Source organism: Falco rusticolus, chromosome 12 (genome assembly GCF_015220075.1).
Source record: "Falco rusticolus isolate bFalRus1 chromosome 12, bFalRus1.pri, whole genome shotgun sequence".
Taxonomy (NCBI): domain Eukaryota; kingdom Metazoa; phylum Chordata; class Aves; order Falconiformes; family Falconidae; genus Falco; species Falco rusticolus.
Window position 1 is genome coordinate 10727572 of NC_051198.1, and position 22169 is coordinate 10749740.

General features: G+C 38.0%; 1 protein-coding gene across 1 annotated transcript in view; it reads left to right on the top strand.

The window, feature by feature from the left end:
* The window catches only part of CRIM1 (cysteine rich transmembrane BMP regulator 1), a 188078-nt gene that overhangs the window by 96721 nt on the left and 69188 nt on the right, over positions 1-22169 (top strand). Inside the window, 1 exon segment of the mRNA XM_037405516.1 lies at positions 18699-18820. Coding sequence (XP_037261413.1) covers positions 18699-18820 — 122 coding nt within the window.

A 22169-nucleotide genomic window follows, 5' to 3' on the forward strand; every position in this document is an offset into this window, starting at 1 on the left:
AAATGTTAATACATAATAAAAGATATATGAAGTAAGTTAAAGGTGGATCAGGCTGACAGAAATAAAAAATACTGGGTTTGAAGAAGAAAAAAATTCTCAGTGAAAATGTATGAAGCTGGCTTCTGCTAGAATTACGTGGTGTATGCCTTTAGATTGATTCCTCCCCCCCCAATGTATTCAATTTTAGAAAAGTAAATTCTTTCGAGACACTTTTGAAGGCCTTTGATGGTAAGGGATTAAATGATGAAGATGGCAGAAGATATGTCAGAGAGAATCTTGCCTAGTTAAAGAAAAAAATGTGGGTTTTTTTGTATGTGGAAGATTGCTGAAAGATGATGGCTATCTGAAACTGCAGGCAAACAGAAATTTCAAGTACTTGCTTCCATTTTACTTCTGTTGTTTTTCAAATAAAAATAATTTATTAAATTCAGAAATATAGGACAATTTGAAGATTATTTTTTTCCAGAATTCTGCATTGTTCTTTTGGCTTTCGTTTTTACAACAGTCTTTCTAAAACCTGATTCAGCAATATGCCCAGTAAATATGAATTCAAGCAAAAAGTACTGTAAATGAAAATATTTTACAGAAAAAATATTTCTTGTAGATGTAACTGGTTGTGTTTATTTGGTAGGGAGGTCTTTGTACCATATGATATTGCCATATTCTCAACCCCTTCTGAGACTGTAAAGGAGTGATAAACTTGCAAAGAATTCAGGAAGTAGAAAAAGGCAAAGATTGTGTAATGAATTGGGGGTGTTCCCTGCTGGGTACTCTTTGGGTACACTTTTAATATGGTGACTTCTTTGAAACTTGTTTCCATGAAATATGAGGGTCTCTTGTTGCATGCAGAACTAAAAGCGTACCTATATTTTAAATAAATAAATAAATAAATCGATCAAGGCAAGCAAAGACATGTGAAGAACTCCATATAAAGCAGTAATGCTGTCTATCAAAATTTGAAAATATATTTATAAACTGACAAATTTTATTTGTAATTGCAAAATCCACATAGTAGTCTGCTACATAATAAGTATTAATTATCCTTATGCAGTGAATGCTACAAATGTTCTTTCTTTCTGAGTTGTTGTTTTCTTTTTTGTTCTCTGAATTTTGAACCAGAACATGGTATGGATTCTCAGCATCCTCCCTTTATTCCTTAACACATTCTCATTAAAATTTCTAGGAATTAGGATAATTTCATATTAGTCAAGAGCTGACCTGGCTAGTTGGGATTGCACTGGAGGCTGTAGATTTTGACTTGTTGTTGTACTGCCATTGCTGCCAGTACAGCTCAACAGGTTCAAGACAACTGGAATAAAATGCTACTAAGAACTGTATTCAGAAAGATAGAATATAAAGTCAAAGAAGCAATCTCAGATGAAAATTTCATCAGTTTCTAGTTTAGATGAACACCCAGAAACCGTGACACAATAGAAAACTTAGATTAATGGTAGATTTTTACTTCTAAATTTGTTTCAACTTGCTGGATTAAAAAGTGATACATAGGCCAAATTATTTTTGTTTCCCAAAAGTAAAATTGTGTTCTATTTTTTTGCAGTCTAATGTAAGTTCTGGTTTGATTTTTCTATTGCTTGGGCAGAGGGGATGAAAAATACCCGCTTTGTTCTTTGCAGATGATAACTTCAGTGTTCCTTTTATCAGGGAGCATAGAGTACCAAGAGAATAAAACTTCATTTACTTCAGAAAAATGACCAGTTGGATATATTTTCTATTTTGAGCACACATGGGAACTAATCTTAAACAAAACACAGAGAGCAAACATGTCCTTGAAAGAATCTTTTTCTTCTTTGATGGTGTTTAAAGATATAACCAGTTAATTTGCTGTGTGTTAACTATAACTGAAGTATGGAGCATACTTGTATATGTGCATGGCACTTCAGTGACAAAACCAGCGTTCTCATCTCCTGCACACAAAGACCCCAATTGTGCAAGCAGGCTTAGAGTGCGTGGATTTATTAGATAATTGCGAATTGCACTGAAACCTCTTGGAAATCAGATTGCTGTGCATTACTGGGATCAGAGTTTAACAAGAGTTCAGAGCTGGGATAGGTGAGTTCTTAGCTCCTGGAGTCTTATGATCGGATCTGAGATTTTTTTGTGTTAATATTTCTGTCCTCCTTGATGTGTAAAACTATGGAAAACCAGGATTAGTGTAACCTCGTCTGTCTGCAGGCAGGTTGAAACAATTATAGGTGTCCTGTACACCTCCATTAATTTTTAATTTTGTGGCTCAGTCTGTGTTGCTGTATGTAGTTATTATGTGGGTTGCTAGATTTTTGGATTGCCTTAATTCAGCCAAAGCAATAGTGCACTTTTTAATAGAGTAGGTGAGAAAGACAGAAGAAAAGCTGAATCTGGCAGCTGTAAGATCATATAGGTGCTTTACATGTTGTGTGCCTGCTGGAAGTGTATTGAGTTATTGTGATCTTAATACGCTACTGTGCTTCTTAAGGAAGATGGTGCCATAGTAGTCATTCGTGTGCTGTAGGTAACGATACTGTTTGAAGGGGGGAATAAAGGATCATAGATCTGGGCATAATCAGAAAAGAAAAATTAGAGGAAGGTTAGAGAGAACAGAAGTATGTGTATGAAAAGAGAGAGCAGAAGGGGAAACTGAGTTCAGTTAATTGGAACGTGAAGGTCAAAGAAGTTCAGTGTTTCCTTGGATCTGAGGAAATATTGGATCTTTATATTTGAAGCCAAGGTCTCTATCGCATATGAGACTTGCATTTCAGAACTAAAGAAAAAGTCAGATAAAGTGCAGACTTATGGATGAATGACTGCACTGGGAAAAAGGGATGTTTTTCCTTAATTCTGGAATTTCTTACTAAACTCATGATGAAATACTAACATTGCATTGCCTGTGATTCAGTTTAGAATCACTTAAATCCATATCACATCTTTTTTTAATCATTAGATTTAAGTTCAAAAGAAGTGGCACTGTGTGTTTTAATGTACATTTGAGAATAATTTATTAAAAGCAAAGTAGTAGTGTTTCATAAGGTCATAGTCTTTAGACTTCATCAAACTATTTTTGTTAAGATTATAGACTTTTCCAAGAAATTACAGTTGGGTCATTTACTGCCACTAAAATAAAGGCTTAATACCAGCAGCACCAGAGGCCAGTCACGTAGAGTGTCGTCGTGAAGGATGGATGTCACTGACTCGGTTAACAAGTAGCTGACAACTTCACATACAGCAGGAGCAGACTGGCTTCTGTCCCGCATCTTGCTCTTGGCTGGTTTCTTGTATGTAATACCCTAGGAAATCAGAGACCCTTAAATCTGGTGGCATTTGTTTTATGAGTGAGCTCTTGAATGCATATTCATAATACTGAGAACTCCTTTAGCAACGCCAGGGGAAATGTAGCAATAGTAAACAAACATCTGATACTGCAAGTTCTTGTACTTGCACTCAGAGGTTACATTTTGATTTTGATTCACAATGATTTCTAGTGCAGTGGTTCAAACAAACAGACTATTGGTTTGGCACTGATGCCAAGACACTGCTTGGTTGCTTCAGCTTTCATCAGACCGTTATGAGACACTTACCTTGAATTTCTAGCTATTGTGTTAGGAAATCTAGATGATGTGTCTGTCTCTGATGTTGGTAAAGATGCTCTCTTCTCGAAGGAGCTTAGCAAGTGAAAATGTATTAAGAGCTCTTACAGAGAATGTGTTCTCACAGCTTTGTTAATGTAAGTTTGTCTTCTGTTACAAAGTTAAATGAAGGTGTGATCAATATGAAGTGTACAGAATCAGTTATCTTCAGATGCTTCCAGTTTTCTGTTGTAAATTCATTTCCTTTAAATTTTCAGATTGCTTTGAGAATATATTTGTAAGTGTAAAAACCTTTATCGAGATCTATTTAATTTTTTAACTATGAAGAATAGACTGTGACAACAGGAGCTGATTTCAGTGATTAGCGTTGGTTTATATCTTCATTGCTCACATGGTTTTGTACATTTTTCATAGGATTATATACAGTGGAGTAAATGGCATGTTTGGATAGCTTTGCACCAAATATTTTTGGATTATCCCTTTTTTCTTTCTGTCTGCTCTCTTTATTAGAATAATTTGGAAGTTTAGTCTTTACTAGGTCCCCACTTCTTGCTCTGGTTTTATCCCACTGCTTCTGTGCTCTCTTCCCTTCACATAATCTAAGTATAGTCTCTTCCCTTGTACCAGTTTCCATTCTCCCTGCTTTTGCCTGTTATAAATCTGGTAACTTCAAGATTCATTCAACTCTGTTATCTCAGAGGTTCTGCACACACACAAACAAACCGCCAGCTGTTCTTGGTCAACCCTTTATTAAAACCCGAGAAACCAAGAAAATTCTAGAGAACTAGAAAGATGTTAGTACTGTGCCAAAATTTATGAGAACAACAAAAAAAGTAATGAAAGTCTGGTTATCTTAATGTCAGTTCTGTGAAAAATAGCGGGGAACACGGATAGAGGATTGAATTGAGGATTGAAGGATGTAACTATAGCGAGAAGCAACTGATGTTGCTTTGATAGAAACAGTTTTATAAAACTTGATTCTGTCTTTTGAAGGTACTAAGCTTGCCTTTAAAAAAATCTGACCATCAGAGTGTCTTCTTTCTCAGTTTCTGTCTTCTGTAGTCACCAGTCCTTTTCCTTGTATTGGATTCTAGGTAAAAACAAACAAACAAACAAACAACAAAAAAAAGTGCAAAAAACCCCACAAAAACTACCAACAACCAAAAAAAAACCCCACAAAAACAAACAAACAAAAAACCACAAACCAAAACCCTACAGCTTTTTAATTGATAATTGTCTCACAGGGTTCACTTTATAAACTGGAAATGTATATCGTTCCCAAACTACTGAATATTGAAGAATATTTCCCACCAGCGTCCTCCCCCAGATTTTGGAAGTGAATCCCAGTGAGTCAGCATTATGGTCCTTTAACTTCTGAGGTGAACTCTTGCACCATGCACGTGCTGGATTGAATATCTTGCTGGTAATAGAGGATATAATAATATCCTTCTCGGAGGAGAAGAGCATCCAGGAGTGTGTTCACTAAATCCCAATAATAAGTTTTCTTGACATACTTATTTAAAAAGCTCGCGCCATAAGCTTGAATGTGTTCTAGATTAGAAAAAAATTGGAAGTAATGGATATGTTTATCCATCAAAATCTCCCGCAGTGTATTTTCTGTCTGAGTCTTAGCATTAAAAAAGCAGTTTCAAGGTTGATGTGGTGGGAGAAGGGAAAAAAGGTAAATGAAGCATAACAGAATCCGATAACAAGGTAGAGAGGCAAAATTTAAGAGCAGTTCACTGCTTAATAAATCTGAATTAAACAGGAATAGAAGTCACAGTGACTATTTCATGTTGGAAAAGTGAAGAAGAGCTTTCTACAGATCCAGTCTTGCAAGATTGGAGCCCAAAAGGCTTGAGCTTGAGGGATGAGTGAATGAAGACTCTTCGAGTCGGACCATTTCACTATCGCTTAGTTACAGGTAGCTGGATGGCATTGCAAATGCAAAACTCTCAATTGTGTCGAGTAGCATGGAGGAGTAGGATTATACGTTTATTGTTTAGAAGAAAACCTCTGAAAATTTCTTAAATTAATTAGTCATAGGACTTTTTCCTTGTTTGGACGGTCATTTCTCTGATGAATTTTCTTTCCGTGTGGCTAAAATGTCTCAGTCTGGGGCTGCCCTGAATGGCAGTGCCACGTTTTGGTCTGCAGTATGGTAAAGAAGTGAAATGGGCTTAACCAGCAAAAAGTGCTGGTTCACTGGATCGTGTAGTAAAATACTGTTTTACATTGCAGTCACCTATTCAAGACTTGGAGGAGCAATTTATGTGTGCATTTTGTTTTCCCCAAGCATAAAGCTTTACTTGGCAAACAGCCCAGCTCCCCCCCTCATCCTCAACTCTTAAATACTTACACCTTTATACAGCTCAAGAAAATGAGTAATACTTTGATGTGGTAGCAAATCATTTATTTACCCAAGGTTTATATTAAGCTATATTTGGATAGAAATTGAATACATCTTAGAACAGTACAAACCCAGATTTTATTATCATATTTAATTAGGTAAAAATTACCTTTCAAGGGATTAAATAGTAGGAAAAAAGGTAAATTTACAAAAAAATAATTCACTTTAAAGATAATCTGTTAAATTAAGAAAACATTCTTTTCCATCTGTCCTGTACTAAAATATTTTTGACGTGTGCTTTATTCAGCAGTTCTAAAGAAATTAAAGAATAATAGAGGTTTATATTACAGAGTCTCTCTGATTTTTGTATGCCGTTACGAAATTGGTTTTGATTCCAAAGGAAGAAATTGCCTGTTCTATTATTTGTAGTCTTTTGTTTCTAATAGAACTTTGTGCTGTTTTAGGCACAATATAGATGCCACTTGAGAAGTTCATTGCTGGCATATTCACTTTTATTTTAGAAAACCCTCATAGATACCAGTTAAGTCAACCATGCTGTCCTTTCATGTTAGTGAACTGAAACAGAAGTCCTGTGGCAGCTGTTTATGCAAGCGTCACACCTCTTTAGAAGTCATTTAAATTTATTTATGATTTTGTTACCCTTCGTCATTACTTTGCCCAGCAAGCAATAGATTTGATGCACTTTATCTCCTTTTATGATACTTGGACCTGTTGTCACTGTAGCATCTGTTGTGTCTGCAGCCTGTCACAGCATTAGACCTACCACCCAATATTCTGTATTTCATGTTACACCAGTATCTAGGGAATCCTAGTGGTGGCTATACACAAACCAGCACAGTTCTTTTCATGTCATTTTGTGGCAGCCACCAGAACTGTAACTGGGAAATCTGTAGTTGTAAGTTCTTTTTTAAGCTATTAGCAATTTGTACTTGTTTATATTTGAGAGTACCTATACACAGTTAGTTGGGTTTTTTTTTCTTCTGATGGCATTTGTAGAGGTGGCCTGTGAATCCCTGATTATCTTTGCATCTGTCCCACTTGATAGGAGGGGTAGTAGTGTACACCCTCTCTGTTCATTCTTCTTAGCTGCTTAGCTGGGCCAGGTCTTTCCTACATCATTCTGTATCAAAATGTGATGATTCTTGCATGTTTGTCTAGATTCTTTTCTAAAGACAGGTCTTCCTGTCTTTGGAAGGCTTTAAGTTTATGATAAGTTGTTTGGGTGTTCAGTACAGGATTCACGACTTTGTTTTTCCCAGCCTTCTTTAGAGGGCAGTCATGATTTCCCAGGAGGTGTAACTTTTTCTCTTTCCCCGCCTGTACCAGTCACCTCTCATAAGCAACTTTTGCTGATACAGAGGTCTTCCTTGTATTTGTTCTAGAATTTTAGATCCTTCTCCTCCACCCATCTCATCCTCAAGAAATGGCATCCAAGAGAAAGTGGTTGTGGATCCCAGTTTTTGTTAAAGGAAAGTTCAGCTGGAACTGGTAAGGCCAAATACAAATCCAAGCACCTGTATCTTCCTTGAGATTTATTTTCAGGGCTTGGCTTCTGAATAACCTGTGCAGCTGGACCAAAGGTCTAACAAAAGCTTGTTAAGGGTTCTGCAGAAGCTTTTCTGTGCCTTCCGTTCTTTTATCAGTGCCTTAGAAACTGGTTTCTAGCTATCGTGGCCAACTTGAGCAAGTTTTTCCTCCTGTACTTTAGCAGTCCACTTTGCCATCTCAAGTACATCTGACCATCCAGTATGATGGTGTTGTAACGCTTGGTGGTGGATTGGAGACTGTTCCTTACTGCAGAGGCAGTTTTTGTGTCAAAGGAAGGCTGTATGTTGGCACCAGTTGAACCCATCCCAAGTGAAACTTAGGTTTGCAATGGATTTTTGTTTGTCGTAATATCTGGGAATAGGTGTTTAGGCATTTTCATGTATTTTAGTCCTTAAAGAGAGATCCTCAAAAGTTAGGAAAAGGCAAGTATTTTTCCCAGGAAAAACATTTTTCTTCATTCAGGTCTGCTAAGTGAGAAAATGGTATTCAGTCCTGTTTACACTCTACTGCACTGAGTATCCACAAAGAGCAAGGAGAAAAGGGCACATGTGTAACCTTTATAGGTGACCCATGCTCCATGTCCATCTTCTCCATGTTGGTCTTCCAGGAGATCTAATGAATTCATGAATTCAAAGTTCAAGCAGTCCCCTTCTTCCTCCCTTCCTACAGCTGCCTCAGCAATTCCTAGATGTTCTCAGTGTGGTGATAGTTATTGCTGCCTTGGCATACAGCCCCACAATGTGGGTTGTTTTGGCAAGCAATCATATTTTCCTGAAGTCCAGAAATGAGAAAAAGATGATAAGTATTTCTTTTTTCAAGCCATCTCAATAAAACTTTAACAGAAGCTCTTGAAACACAAGACATTTCTGGAGCCTGATGGCTGACGACTGAGTGTGGGAGACCTCTAACAAGGAGAGGAAACCTGAGATTTTCAGAAGTAGAAGGTGCATCTTCTGCAGAAGAAGCTGTAAGACCTTGTACATACACAGGTCCCCACTTGCATCTTTTGTAAGATCAGCTTTTTGCACCTGTATTGTGTAAGTTAAAAATCCACATCTATGCTCTTCCACCAACTCCTAGGAAGTACTGAATTGCAAAACATTTTAATACAATGCCACCTAAAAGAAGGAGCATATTTCCCATAAGCAAAAATAACAACATTTGCACAAGGGGAGGAAGTATTGATCGTAATTATACTAACAGCTTAGGTTTTTTAATGTATGAGCTTTTATGGAAAAGTGTATGTAGTATTCTAATCTGGCCATGTGCTGTGTTAATGATATTTTTACTTCTTCAAAGTTAAGAAGAAATTCTAACCCAAATAAAGTAACTTAATTGTATCTACTTTTAGATGGTGTTTTACGCTTGGAAGTAAATGAAATTGTACAGTGTGTAGAATTTGGTTTCATTTGCATTCTTGATGTGAAAGCTGACCTTTGAACTCTTTCAGTTTATAATAAGATAGTAGACATATCCTCCTGTTAAAAATTGGTGGTTTTCACTTGTCAGTGTAAGAATCAGTGTATACCTTCATCACACTAAATACTGCTGTCCTCTCCCCACAAAGACTTCCACTCTGTTTTGTTCCGTTTCTTCTTAATCAGCTGTTCACTTGTTTGGAAATTGAATAGGTGATTTAGTTCAGAATAATTCCTGACTTGAACAGGCAAATTTCTGCTTCTGTCATTGGAGATTAATAATGTCTTTGAAAGTTGACTTCAAACTCATAACTGCACAGATGCCTAGGGAGACCTACATACATAATAAAGCAATAGAATTATCACTTGGATGTTTGCATTTAGAAAAGAAGTAGACATGAGAATTTCCTAGCAGTTTCACAGTGCTTTGAGCAGATGATAATACCAACATTATTGAGATTATATCCAAAGAATTTGAAGTTGCATTTCCTCTAGAAAATAGCAGGAAACGTTGCGTTGGACTTCAGGGGCCACAAATCACTGCTTTCTTTTTTCCTTCTTAAATTATTTAATATATAAAAAGTGGAACTGAAGGTTGTGGACCATTTTAAAATAATAAGTAGTTTCTCACTAAGATTCCTTGAAATGTCATCGGTGGAATTTAAAGAATATTATTTCTAGAAAGGGTTTACAGTTCTTGCATATTTGGTTCCCACTGCATGGAAAAATCCCATTAAGTTTGAAACATAGAATCATTTAGGTTGGAAAAGACCTTTAAGGTCATGAAGTCCAACCATTGACCCAAAACTGCCAAGCCCACCACTAAACCATGTCCCTAAGTGCCACATCAGTGTGTTTTTTAAACACCCCCAGGGATGGTGACTCCACCACCTCCCCGTGCAGCCCATTCCAGCGCCTGACCACCCTTTCAGGGAAGAACTTTTTCCTACCATCCCATCCAAACCTCCCCTGGGGCAGCTTGAGGCTGTTCCCTCCTGTCCTGTCCCCCATCACCTGGGAGAAGGGACCGACCCCCCTGCCCACAGCCCCTGCCAGGAGCTGCAGAGAGCGATAAGGTCCCCCCTGAGCCGCCCCCTCTCCAGGCCAACCCCCCCCAGGTCCCTCAGCCGCCCCCCGTGAGCCTGGTGCTCCAGCCCCGTCCCCAGCCCCTGCCCGGCTCTGGACACGCTCCAGCCCCTCAGCGTCCCCCCTGCAGTGAGGGGCCTGAAACACCCCAGGGTGCGAGATGTGGCCTCACCAGGGCTGAGCATGGGGGGACGGTCACTGCCCTGGCCCTGCTGGCCACACAGTCTGTGACACCAGCCCGGAGCTGGTGGCTCCCTTGGCCCCCTGGGCACACAGCTGGCTCATGCCCAGCCGGCTGTTTGTCAGCTTTCAGAAACACTTGGATTCTGGAGCAATCTTCTGGCCTCATTTTTAAATGTAATACGTAATGGAAGAAATTCAGAAGCTAAATGGTCACCTAATAGTTTGCCACATTTTTAGTAAGGTCGTATTTGCCCCTTCTGCACAGTTTACTTTCTTCTGTCTCATATGAAAACAGCATGAAATAATTCTCAAGCAGAGTCTTAGTCAATTTATCAAAGGCACAGCTGGAGCTCCAGGACATGTCTGGAGCTGAACTTGGCAAGAGATGCAAAGAATGGTAAGAAAGGCTTCTACAGGTATGTCAGCCAAAAAAGGAAGGTCAGCGAAAGCGTACACACACACGCAGCTAACCCCAGCGAGCAAAACTGGCAAACTAGTAACAATGGATGAGGAGAAGGCTGAGGCACCCTTGCCTTAGTCTTCTTTGCCTGCAGCCTTCTCTATACTGGCAAGATACAGATTTGATGGTGGACTGTCTGGTGGATGAGGAATTGGTTGGATGGTTTCATCCAGAGGGTGGTGGTCAATGATGTCCAGGTGGAGACCAGTAAGTGGTGTCCCCCAGGGGTCTGTACTGGTCCCAGTACTGTTTAATATCTTCATCAATGGCATAGACAGTGGGATCAGGTGCACCCTCAGCAAGTTTGCAGATGACCCCCAGCTAACTGGTGCAGTTGACATGCCTGAGGGACAAGGTGCCATCCAAAGTGACCTGGACCAGCTCAAAAAGTGGGCCCATGTGAACCTCATGAGGTTCAGCAAGGCCAAGTGCAAGGTCCTGCACCTGGGTTGGAGCAATCCCCCCGGTACCAATAGAGGCTGGGGGACGAGGGGATTGAGAGCAGCCTGTCTGAGGATTTGGGGTGCTGGTGGATGAAAATCTGGACACGAGGCAGCAGTGTGCGCTCGCAGCCCAGAAAGGCAACCGTATCCCGGGCTGTATCAAAAGCAGCGTGGCCGGCAGGTCGAGGGGGGTGATTCTGCCCCTCTACTCCGCTCTGGTGAGCCCCACCTGGAGTGTGGCGGTCAGCTCTGGAGCCCTCAGTACAAGAAAGACACGGACCTGTTAGAGCGTGTCCAGAGGGCCCCCAAAATGATGAAGGGGCTGGAGCACCTCTCCTGTGAGGAATCGCTGAGAGCTGGAATTGTTCAGCCTGGAGAAGAGAAGGCTCTGGGGAGACCTTATTGCAGCCTATAAGAACTTACAGGGGGCCTAATAAGGAAGACGGGGACAAACTTTTCAGCAGGGCTTGTTGTGATAGGACAAGGGATAATGGCTTTAAATTCAACTAGGTTCAGACTAGATATAAGGAAGAAATTTTTTTATGATGACAGTAGTGAAACATTGGAACAGGTTGCCCAGAGAGGCAGTAGATGCCCCATCCCTGGAAACACTCAACATGAGGTTGGACGGGGCTCTGAGCAGCCTGATCTAGTTGAAGATGTCCCTGCTCATTGCAGGGGTGGGCGTTGGACTAGATGATCTTTAAAGGTCCCTTTCAGCCCAAACTTTTCTACAATTATCCGTCCTAAACTTGTACCGAATTGCCTTCCAGGGATATGAGAAAGGTGTTTAATACCACAAACGGCATGGAAAAGCTAAACATGGGATAATTATTGGGTGCTGGTTCTTTCTTTCAAGGAAGAAAGACTGGACATCAAATTAATGATAATGTGTTTTGGAGAGATTGTTGGGGTGGTTTTGCCTTTTCTTGTTGTTGTTTGGGTTTTTTGGTTTGCTTATGGCAAAGCCATCCCTTAGGGCTTATTTTGAGGGAGGTTTGTCATTCAGGTAAAGTTTGGAGTTACAGGAATATTAAAGTTAGTGAATTACTTATAAATCCGTTATTTTAAAGAGATTTTTGACATGAAGTCCTTAGAAAATGTATTTTATCTGTAAAAGGATCATATATTTATAATTCCTCAGTAAAAAGTAGTGAAATAAGAAAAGAAATGGTTTATTTTAATACCAGTTAACTAACATTTGTATAACATCTTACCTAATATCGTCTTTGTTTTTTAAGTGTTTGTTTTATTATGAAGGTTGAGGCTGATAACCCTAAGGAAAGAGTAACTGAGGTACATGGTAGTACAAAACTGAAGAGATCTTCATCAGAGGAAAACATAAGTTGGTACAGCAAAGTATGAGAAAAATGCAGAGTTGGCCTGGTTTATATTTTGTTTTATTTCCTATACTGATGAATTCAAAAGGCTCTATACATATATTAGTGTACTTGAAAAAAATCAGTGCACTTGAAAAGTCAGCGCACTTGGCCAGTGATTGTATGCCTACTGGTTCCATGGCGTGACTCTTCTTTGGGTGTCCTTTTTTCCAGTCTCATCCCTCTGGGAAACAGACAGTTGATTTAACGTTACTCAAAGGATGAAATCAAGTCTTTTAGTCAGATGAACTCTTAAGATTCGAATAAGCCTTGGAAAGATGATAATCTACTTGATGTGAATGCTGATTTTATGACTTTTTCCTTTGCTTAGCATCTGTTTGCTATTTCCTCATGCTAATAATATGCAAAAGATGCACATACCACATTCCCTTTCACAGTGTCATTAATTAAAAGCTAGATAGTTGTCTTTTGTAATATTTAAATGTCCCTTGTATATAAAGATTACTATAGTCATGGAAAAATGCAGTGTTACCTTGGGTATCTGTTTGTAACAACATCCAGAATTTTAGAAAGGAATTCTTACTTTGGAGCATGCTAGCTTTGATTTTTCAATGAGTAACCTCCCTAGAGAATTAAAATAGGAAGAACTTCCATATGTGTCAGTTCACATATAAGTGATGCATAATTTTTGAACATATGGAAATGATCTGATTACAAGTGTTACATGCAACTTCCAGAGTTCTGCCATCTCTTTCTACAGGTTTATCATTGATCTCCAAAATGAAATACTAAAAGCTTTCCAGGAAAAAGGAACATTTTCCCTACTGACTTGCTTAATCATATCTTTAAAACTTAAAATGAAAAAATGCATGAAACAGTGACCCAGAACTTGTGGGCCAAAAACTTTCCAGTCTGTATGTGTGAAGTTTTAGGAAAATTCTAGCTGAATGTCTTGGATGGAGGTGTCCGCATGTCTTTGTCTTTGCCTGCAGCCTGTGCCCTGTGCAGGACTGGAGTTTCTCTTTCAAAGAGTAGCATTTGGTTGATTCCTTAAGCTGTAGCTTGACCAGTTTAAAATTCAGCATCTTGCCTACTTAACACACGTGGTGGCTTCAAGTGTAACACAGACATAATCTTCCCCTGATTTTGTTAGATTGCTATATTAATATTTCATTTTGCTGTATCATCATCTCTTATGCCTTATGCTTGATAATAGGGAGGGTCTTTAATTTAGTCTCTTTTCCTTGCCGGTAGTTCATCTAGCTTTGATAATGCTGGGAGTTCTCTTCTGAAAATTCCTTATTTTACAGTATAACTTCAGTGTTTTTATCACTAACAAATCTGTGGGAGTTTGTCTACTACATTTAGGTAACACAAGTGCTAATAATGTTAATGCAAATTGTATTAGATTCCTGCAAGGAAAAAAATAAGTACCATGATAAAATCTCCACAGGAATGTGATGTATGTTTCAGGAATGCTTTTCTCTAGTCTCAATGCTTTAGACTTAATTTTGTTTTGATCCTGAAAATAAATATCCCTCTCCGCAACACACCACTGCCCCAACCTTCCCATTCACTGGTACTAAATCTTTTTTCCAAGGTGCTTGTTCTTATTTTCATAGCTATTATGCCTTGTGCCTGGAGAACTCTTTTGATCCTATCATCCAAACAGCTTTTCTGAGGCTAGTGAAGCCTTTCTGTCTTTTCATCTGTTTAATAACAGAAGTAAATGAACCAAGATAGTTAGATTTTAAATAAAAATTGTCATTTACAAATATTCCATTTGTTTTTTTATATACTTTTTCCTTTTCACACTTTTGGTGACATAAAGAAAAAAAGGAAAATGATGATACAATATTAAAAGAAAAAAACAACAAAACCACCCCAAACCCAAAACAAAACACCAAGAAGACCCAACTCTGACACACACAGTTCACAAGTATAAAAGAAAAAAAGTAACTAAATTATTTCTGTTTTGAAGAACTTAAACACTGAAATAAAAAAATCAGGCCATTTATATTACTGAAGCAGTTCCCTTCCTTAGCCTGTAAAATATTGGTTAGTAAACATTGTCTTGTTTCTGGTTCTTCATATACTGAAGTTCCCTTGCTCATTTCTTGCAATTTCTAGGATTATTTTTGGTTTTTCTTTTGTTGGTTTTGTTGTTGTTATTGTTGTATGTTTATTTGGTTAGTGGTTTGTTTGTTTGTGTTTTGGTTTTTGGTTTGGTTTGGTTTTTTTGTTAACCTGAAGAACTGGAGACAATTTCTCTTACCAATCAGGTTGATTTTGTTTTTTCTAATTTTCAGTACAGCTGACTTCTTGGGATTCTTGGTTCCTTCCAGGCCATCCCACCACCTTTTCAGGCAGCACTCCAAGAAGTCTCTTGCATGACTGTTTGATTCTCCTTTTGTTTTCTTTCTGGGCCCTCTTGTCAGGGGACGTTGCGCTCTCTTACAGGGCTGTTCTTCCCTGTTAAAAGGACATGTTCTTTTGACTTGACATGAGTGCTGTTGTGGTATAACCTCCCAAGAGACGTGTTTCCTTAGAGCCTCTGCAAATAAGGTGTGTGAGGGGCAGGTACAGGGTGCCAGCTTCTTGGTACCTCAAATACAGACCTCCCTTTCATAGAACTTCTGGATGCCACTGTGCTGTTTGATGTTGCAGCAGTGTTACTGCAGGCTGTGAGAATAGAGAAGGCGATGTATAAAGTTGTCTTGTCTCTGGGAAGTTTTCCATGTAGTAACTCCTGCTGTGCCCGTTTTCCTTGGGCAAGTTAACAGTGACAGAGGGAGCAGCTCAAAAGCAATATAGTGCCTTACTGAGCAGCAATCTGAGCAGCTAAATTCTATAGAAATTACTTTAAATGGGACCATGGCCACTATCAACCGGTTTATCGCAATCTGGCCTACTGAACTCCTTCAAACCAACTGCTCAGTACCAAGGCTGAGATCCACGTGCCCTGCAGGTGGATAGCTACCTGGGATAAAGCACGGAGCTGGATGACAACTTCTCTTCCGTCTGTCCCCCTGCTCCAAAATCACTTCAGAAGAATCTTGTACTATAAAGCTCATTGTGCTCTCTTACTGAGAATAGGATCGGTCATTCCAAATTTCCAGATGTTGTTTTGGCAGTGTGTCAGCCATCCCCGGCTACCAGAATTCCTTGGGCTTCTTCCTGAAAGACTTCTGTCTCCAAAACAATGTTTTCCATGCTAATAGCCTGGACGATGGTCAAAGGTTTTCCTAGCAGAGCTGGCTGAAAAGAATGCAGAATATTTAAAAGTCCATCTGAAAACATTTGCTGCTTTGACATTCTCTGATGTGTGGATTGTTTTTTAACCAAATGGGAAGGCAATTTATAAAATTTTGGAGGGTGGAGTTTTGTTTGCTTATGCTGTGAATGAGTATGCGAAGCTTTGATCCCTCTGAATGGGAGGGAGCCTTTTCTGCAAAAAGGAACGCTGGCTCCCACCAGTCCTTTAAACATCATTTTCAGCCCTTCTTCTGGAAGACTGTCCTATCTTAAGTTATTTAATCTGGTGGTTCATATTTTTTGTTGTTTGGTTTTGTGTTTTGGTGTTTTGATTTGGGTTTTTTCAAAGCAGTTGACTGGGAAGAAAATGAGAGGGGAAAAGTGCATGTTATTAATCTAATCATTTAATATTCCCCAACTCAAGTCATCAGTGATAACGAATGTGAGGCAAAGAATGGAGTAGATACAGGCGTGTCTGAAAAAGCTCATTGTGAAGACAGTAAAACTAAGAGTGGTAATTTCAGCTCATGAGACTTGGGAAATCAAGGTCCACAACTGTATTTCCATAATATATGCCATTTTCTCTGTGAATGATAGGAATCTTCAGGAAGTTTGATCTACCTCTTTTTTCAGAGGTTATCTGCATGTTGAATATAGGGTGATTGAAGTGAAACCTAATATTTTTTATCTTTTTAATAAGGTACTTAATAAGTTTTAATAACGCTTTCAGACTGTGTCTGTACTTTTTTGTTTATATATATTTTTTAAGATTTTTTTCCTTCTTTAGTAGTATGTAGGTGCTTATTTCTGTGTTTCATTCTTCTCACAATGGAAAAACATCTTCCAAAGCAATGTCTGTTAGGTAGGTTAAGGTACAAATTCTTTGACTCTTGACAGTGCTAGTTGTTCTTTTTCACTGATTGCTAGACATCATCTTCTATCCCCACCTGCCTCTCCCCCCATGCCCCAACAAGTATCTTCCTTTTATTGGGGTATCAAGGTGATATATTAGTACAGAATTCTGTAAGATTAAGAGTTGTCTTAAAGGGAAGCTGCTGTCACAAATCCTTTGGGGTTTTTGATCCCATGTAATAGAAGACATAATGCTTTTTTTTTTCCTTCTACATCTCTGAAGGCAAAGGGCATACAGTAAAGAAAATAATTAGGTTATTTTTTTGTATTTACAAATAACTTGAGAAGAAAATGTCAAAAGCAAAAGTATGGTAAATAAAACTTTGGTTTCTGTACTCTTACTTTTTTGTTGGTTTCGTTCATTATCCTTTACTGTTATGGTATGTACAATATATATTAAAAAAACCACTTGAAATGCCTCTTTTAAAACTGTCACTATACTGTAGTATGTATGTGCACATAGAATTAAATTGCTTCACCTTATCTTGACATATTTAATGTTATTTGTGAAATGTGATATAATTAATACTGTTTTTTCAAGGGTTTATTTATCCCTTTATAGTAACACCCTGCTGTAATGAAATATTTTAAGAATCCTTTTCAGATGGTATAATAAAATATCTGTAAGATGCCTTACCTTACTTGTATTTGTTCTTGCAAGCTTCCCTTTGAGTAATACCTTACTGTGGAGTATATAACAACGTTACCTACCACTGATGAGGTTAAAGGAAGAGATACTAAAGCTCTGTCTGTTGAGAGGTGGCTCTTCCTTATTCATTGAAACACTGATCCGAGATGTAATGTCTGTTGGGCAATTAAGGAGACGTGCATGGTAGAGGAGAACCGAACTTCTTGCTTTTGAAGCAGAAAGGATAAGCAAACACATTAAGTGCTGATAATGCTTCTTACTAACGGGTGGTTTAATGTGGGGGTTGTCTTGGAATACTTAAAATATTTGAAATAGTTATTAACAAGTAGAGTTCTTATTTTCATTTCTTTAACACATAATTACAGGATCTTCTCCTGAGTTCTTTTGTTCCTTTTGAATTCATGTGTGTTTGTAGTACGCTAAATTAATCTACAAGTTTTTTTACAAAAAAAATCTGTGATTTGCAATTGAAAAATTTGCTATTCCATGAAGTTGCTCAGCTATGATATTTGCATATTTCTTTCTGTTCATTTTGTCTTGCATTTTATTGAATCATTGCTGCATATCCCTATAATGTGCCCATTGTTCATGCAAGAACTCTGTTAAATGTAAACTTATGCAAAGTCTCAAGTGTTTGGCTTTTAAACTGTTATGTTTAAACTATTTATGTTAATCATAACGCACAGAATCTGGAAAGAAACATGACTATTGTTTATCTACGTTTTATGTCTTCCAGTTCTTCAGACTCTTCTCTTAAATAAGCAAATAAATATTACTTACATGGAGAGAACACTATTTAGTATGGTCCAATCTCTAACGCTAACCACAGTATTTAATACAACTAGCCTCCCACATTATTTAGCATCTCATGTAAGTGGTTGCCCCTCCGCAAACTGAGGACAGCATCATCAAAAACCAAAAGAGAACCTGCAATTATTTTAATTTGGCTTAGATATAACAATTCTGCATAGTCTTCCTTTCTCTTTAATTATTCCTTATATAAAACTGGGTATATATGGTTTCCTAATGAGAGAGCAGTCTTCTGATGAACGGGTGCAGGTACTGCTATTAGTGTTTCACCAATTTTGATTTTTCAGAGAGAACTGGCAGAGAAGCCTAATTATGCAAGCCTGGCGAATACATTTTTTTTCAAACAATCTGGAGCAGCAGTTTTCTACAATTATACGTACAGCACTAGAGAAGTGTTGGTGTTGCACAGTACCACCGTCTTGCTTGCTTGGCCAGCAAACAGAGTTCAGATGGTTAAAATCAAACCTTCAGGCTGATAAGCTTTCTTGGCTGTTGAGTTAATTAAGCAAGATGAGTCTAAGATACGAATATGCTAATACTGGAACTTGTGTTCTAGCTTTCCATTTTCCTCTTGCTTATTCTTTCCCCTTATACATGGCTTCATTTGTTTATGGAGTTTTCCTTACTGTTCTTTGGTTTCAGGTGCGAGTGTCTCTCTGGTTTATGTGGTTTCCCCATGTGTGAGGCAGGCTCCATTCCCCAGATAGTCTCGCGTGGAGATGGAACACCTGGCAAGTGCTGTGATGTCTTTGAATGTGTGAATGGTACGTAAAGCTTTCTCTTAAACCTGGAGAGGAGGATTTTATCTGTCTGTGGGAGGGGCTGGGCATTTGGTTATTTTTACCATGTTGTCAAGTTCTAGGAGAAGTAATTTTCTCGATATTAGCTCAGTAAGAAGGAGCTGGAAATTCAGCTGAAGGTACTTTAGTGGAAAACTGTGTCATTTGTAAGCTGTCATGTTCCTCTAACTTCCAAAGCACTTTTCCCTGTGACCCAGGGAATTAGAGTTCTAGCAAGACTCCCTCACTGCATGTTTTTCAGGTCCTCCTTTGCCAGTAGCAAACACTAGAAGTCCTTTTAGAAATGACAGTTTTGCTCACCACTGCAGCTGCGTGTTGCCGTACTGTAAGCAAAAGCATGCTGGTTAGATGTGGGGTTGGCTTTAAGAAACATTCACAAAGTAACATTTTAACACAAATATATAGCCTTTGGAAATTGTAAGTCAGTGTAGGAATAGACTGATTCACGTTCTTTGTTTCGCGATGTAAATGTTTAGAAAATGTTTAGAAAATGTTTAAAAACCTTGAATTTGTTACACAAGTGACCGTATCTCAGAACTGCTCTATGTAATATATAGAGAGATGCGTATATGCTAGATACGGTGACTTGGGAAGAGACTTTGATATTTAACTATTGGTAGATAGAAGGTGAAAAACACCCTTGAAGGGCTGCGTGCTCAGGTAATTTCTGAGCATAAGAAGTTACACATTGGTGAAGTATTTACTAATAAATTTATTCAGCGATATTTAATCATGTTTAGCTTTGCATGTGTCATATGTTTGAAACAGTTTTTATTTTGCATTCCTCATTGCAAATGCACATAAACGTATATAGAGAGAGGGATACTGCCCCAGGAGAATGTTTGTGTTATTTACACGTAACGATATTTTAAATACTGAATTACTGATTCAGAGTAATATTTAATACATATAACGGGACATCACATATATATAAATTAACTACTTTTATTTGAGTAAGAGAACGTGCATCAGGAAGATTCTTTAGCTTTCAGATTCATTCACTATTTGGCATAAGATTGTAGATATGGTGGAATTAAATGCAATTTACCTAATTTTTATATCAATTTCTATCTAATATAAATATTATAGTTTTATATAATCTATAAATATTGCAGATTTTATTTATATACATGTATTTATAAATATATTTTATATTTTGCCTGTTTTTTAAAATACTACCTGTTATACTAAAGTAATACTCAACTTCCTTTGCTTCATATTCATGTCATTCTGTTTAAGTATCATTTCTGAATTTGATTTAACTCCGTGTCACACCTCAATGAGATGTTTGATTCAGGATTTGTCTTAGTACTTTGAGCAAGAAATGCAAAGCCGATTTCTGATATGAAGTCTTTGCTCATGTGAAACGGTCTCAAGGTACAAACCACCTTGGTAACGTTCCTGTTTCTCTCCAGTCTGCAAGTTATTTGTGGGTACTGCTATCAAAATTGTTGCAGTATATATCATATCAGGTGTTAGATAGAGCTGTTTAAATTGCCCAGGGTTTTTTGTCCTTAGTCATTTTCATATCTTACTTCCAAGGAGGAGTTACATTCATTTTTCATTGTTAACAGTGAATTTGGACTGACTGTTGCCCTGTGCGTCATTGCCTTACTGCTCGCTGTAACTCACTCCAAAGATTAAACCTGCTTTTCGGTCAGGGTTTATTTTGCCTCTCAGGCAATTCCTAATCTTCACCTTCATAGCCTATGAAGACAGAGTAAGTTCAGGGGAAAAAAAATAGGCATTTTTGAAGGGAAGTTGATGCCACAGGGGGAAGCAGAAAGGCCAGATTGGAGGAAGATGAAGGTTTGTAGGAAGAGATACTGTTTTGTCTTATGTCCTTAAAATGTCAGTATTGAAATTACAGTCCAGTATGGAAATTATTTTTTTAATAAGTTCCTCTTTAAAAAAAAAAAATCTGAGAGAACTGGTCAGAAGAGTTAAATACATGTGTTTTTTAACAAAGAGCATTTGTCATTATGCTACTTAATGTTACAATCAGGTTTCAAAAAATAATATTGTATGACATGACTTGGAAGTGCTTTGTGTATATTTAGAAGAGAGAAACTTCCAGATGCAATTATTAATGTTGCTTCATTTTGGAAAGAGGAAATACTTACAAGCCTGAAGATGATAAATAGTTTTATCAACAAGCTGGGAGAAGCTAGTCAGGAGGAGTTCCTGATGTTTGGATTGTGTGGCAGATCATTAGTAAAGAGGACAGACTAGTCATAGAACTTGATCTGCACTACTTTATAATTTGGGGTTTTACAAGTGCATTTTTAGGATGGTTAGGTGGTTCTTATCAGGGAAAAGCCATACCACTAAAACTAATAAATATCTAGTTCAATGACAAACTAGGTAAATACAGTGATAGACAGATAGATAGATAGATAGATAGATTTATATTTATATAAAATCCCTACCATTACTTCCATCAGTTGAAAATGAAGAAGAGGGGAATGTTGTTCATGAGACTGATAGTTGACTGTCCAGTACTAGTTTTTAAAAGGGTCTTGAAATACTAACAAGTGCAGAAGATACATAGTAGGTATCAGTGACAGATGGAGAAAATATCTTAAGTGATAGGCTTAGATCAATTTCTTCATTTCAAAAACTTGCCATCAAAGTAACAAGAGCCAAATCTTACAGATCTAGGACATTCTGTTCTCAGCAGTGAAGGTGGTTAGCTCTTGGCACAAACTGCCGGGAAGAAGCTGAATTCCTTATCTTCGGCCTTTCCAATTAGGACTGGATTCCTCTTTAAAGTGTGTTTTAATCGAATGCAAGTTAATGGGTTTGTAGATGGTAAGTGGGGGAAATAGTGTAATCGGTGTTACCAACGAGTTCCTTTAGTTACTTCTGTGTTTGAAAACCTCTGAAAATAGGCAAGAGGGTGGAATAAAAATGTGCAGTCACATTAGTGTATTTTTGCCTTTATAGCATCTATTTAATGTTACAATTAAATAATGGGGGGGGGGGGGGGGGGCAGTGAGGAAACAGTCAGAAACAACAGTGAACATTTGAGTGACCTTAAAATAAAGGCACCCATTATGAATATGTGTATGTCGACTGCAAAATATCTGGTTTGTGTGTTGTGGGGTAATAAAATTTGTCTTTAGGTAACCCTATCAATGTGCAGAGTGTTAAAGCAGTCCAGCTGTCTGCAATATTTATTGCAAGCACATGGTAATGTGACAAATGTATATTTGCATGTTCAGGGAGAGTACGGGGAGGCTGCCTTGACCATGTAGGAAGGAGATCTGCTCTTGTTGAAGAACAGCACTGGCCAATGTTGAGCAAGTAATTA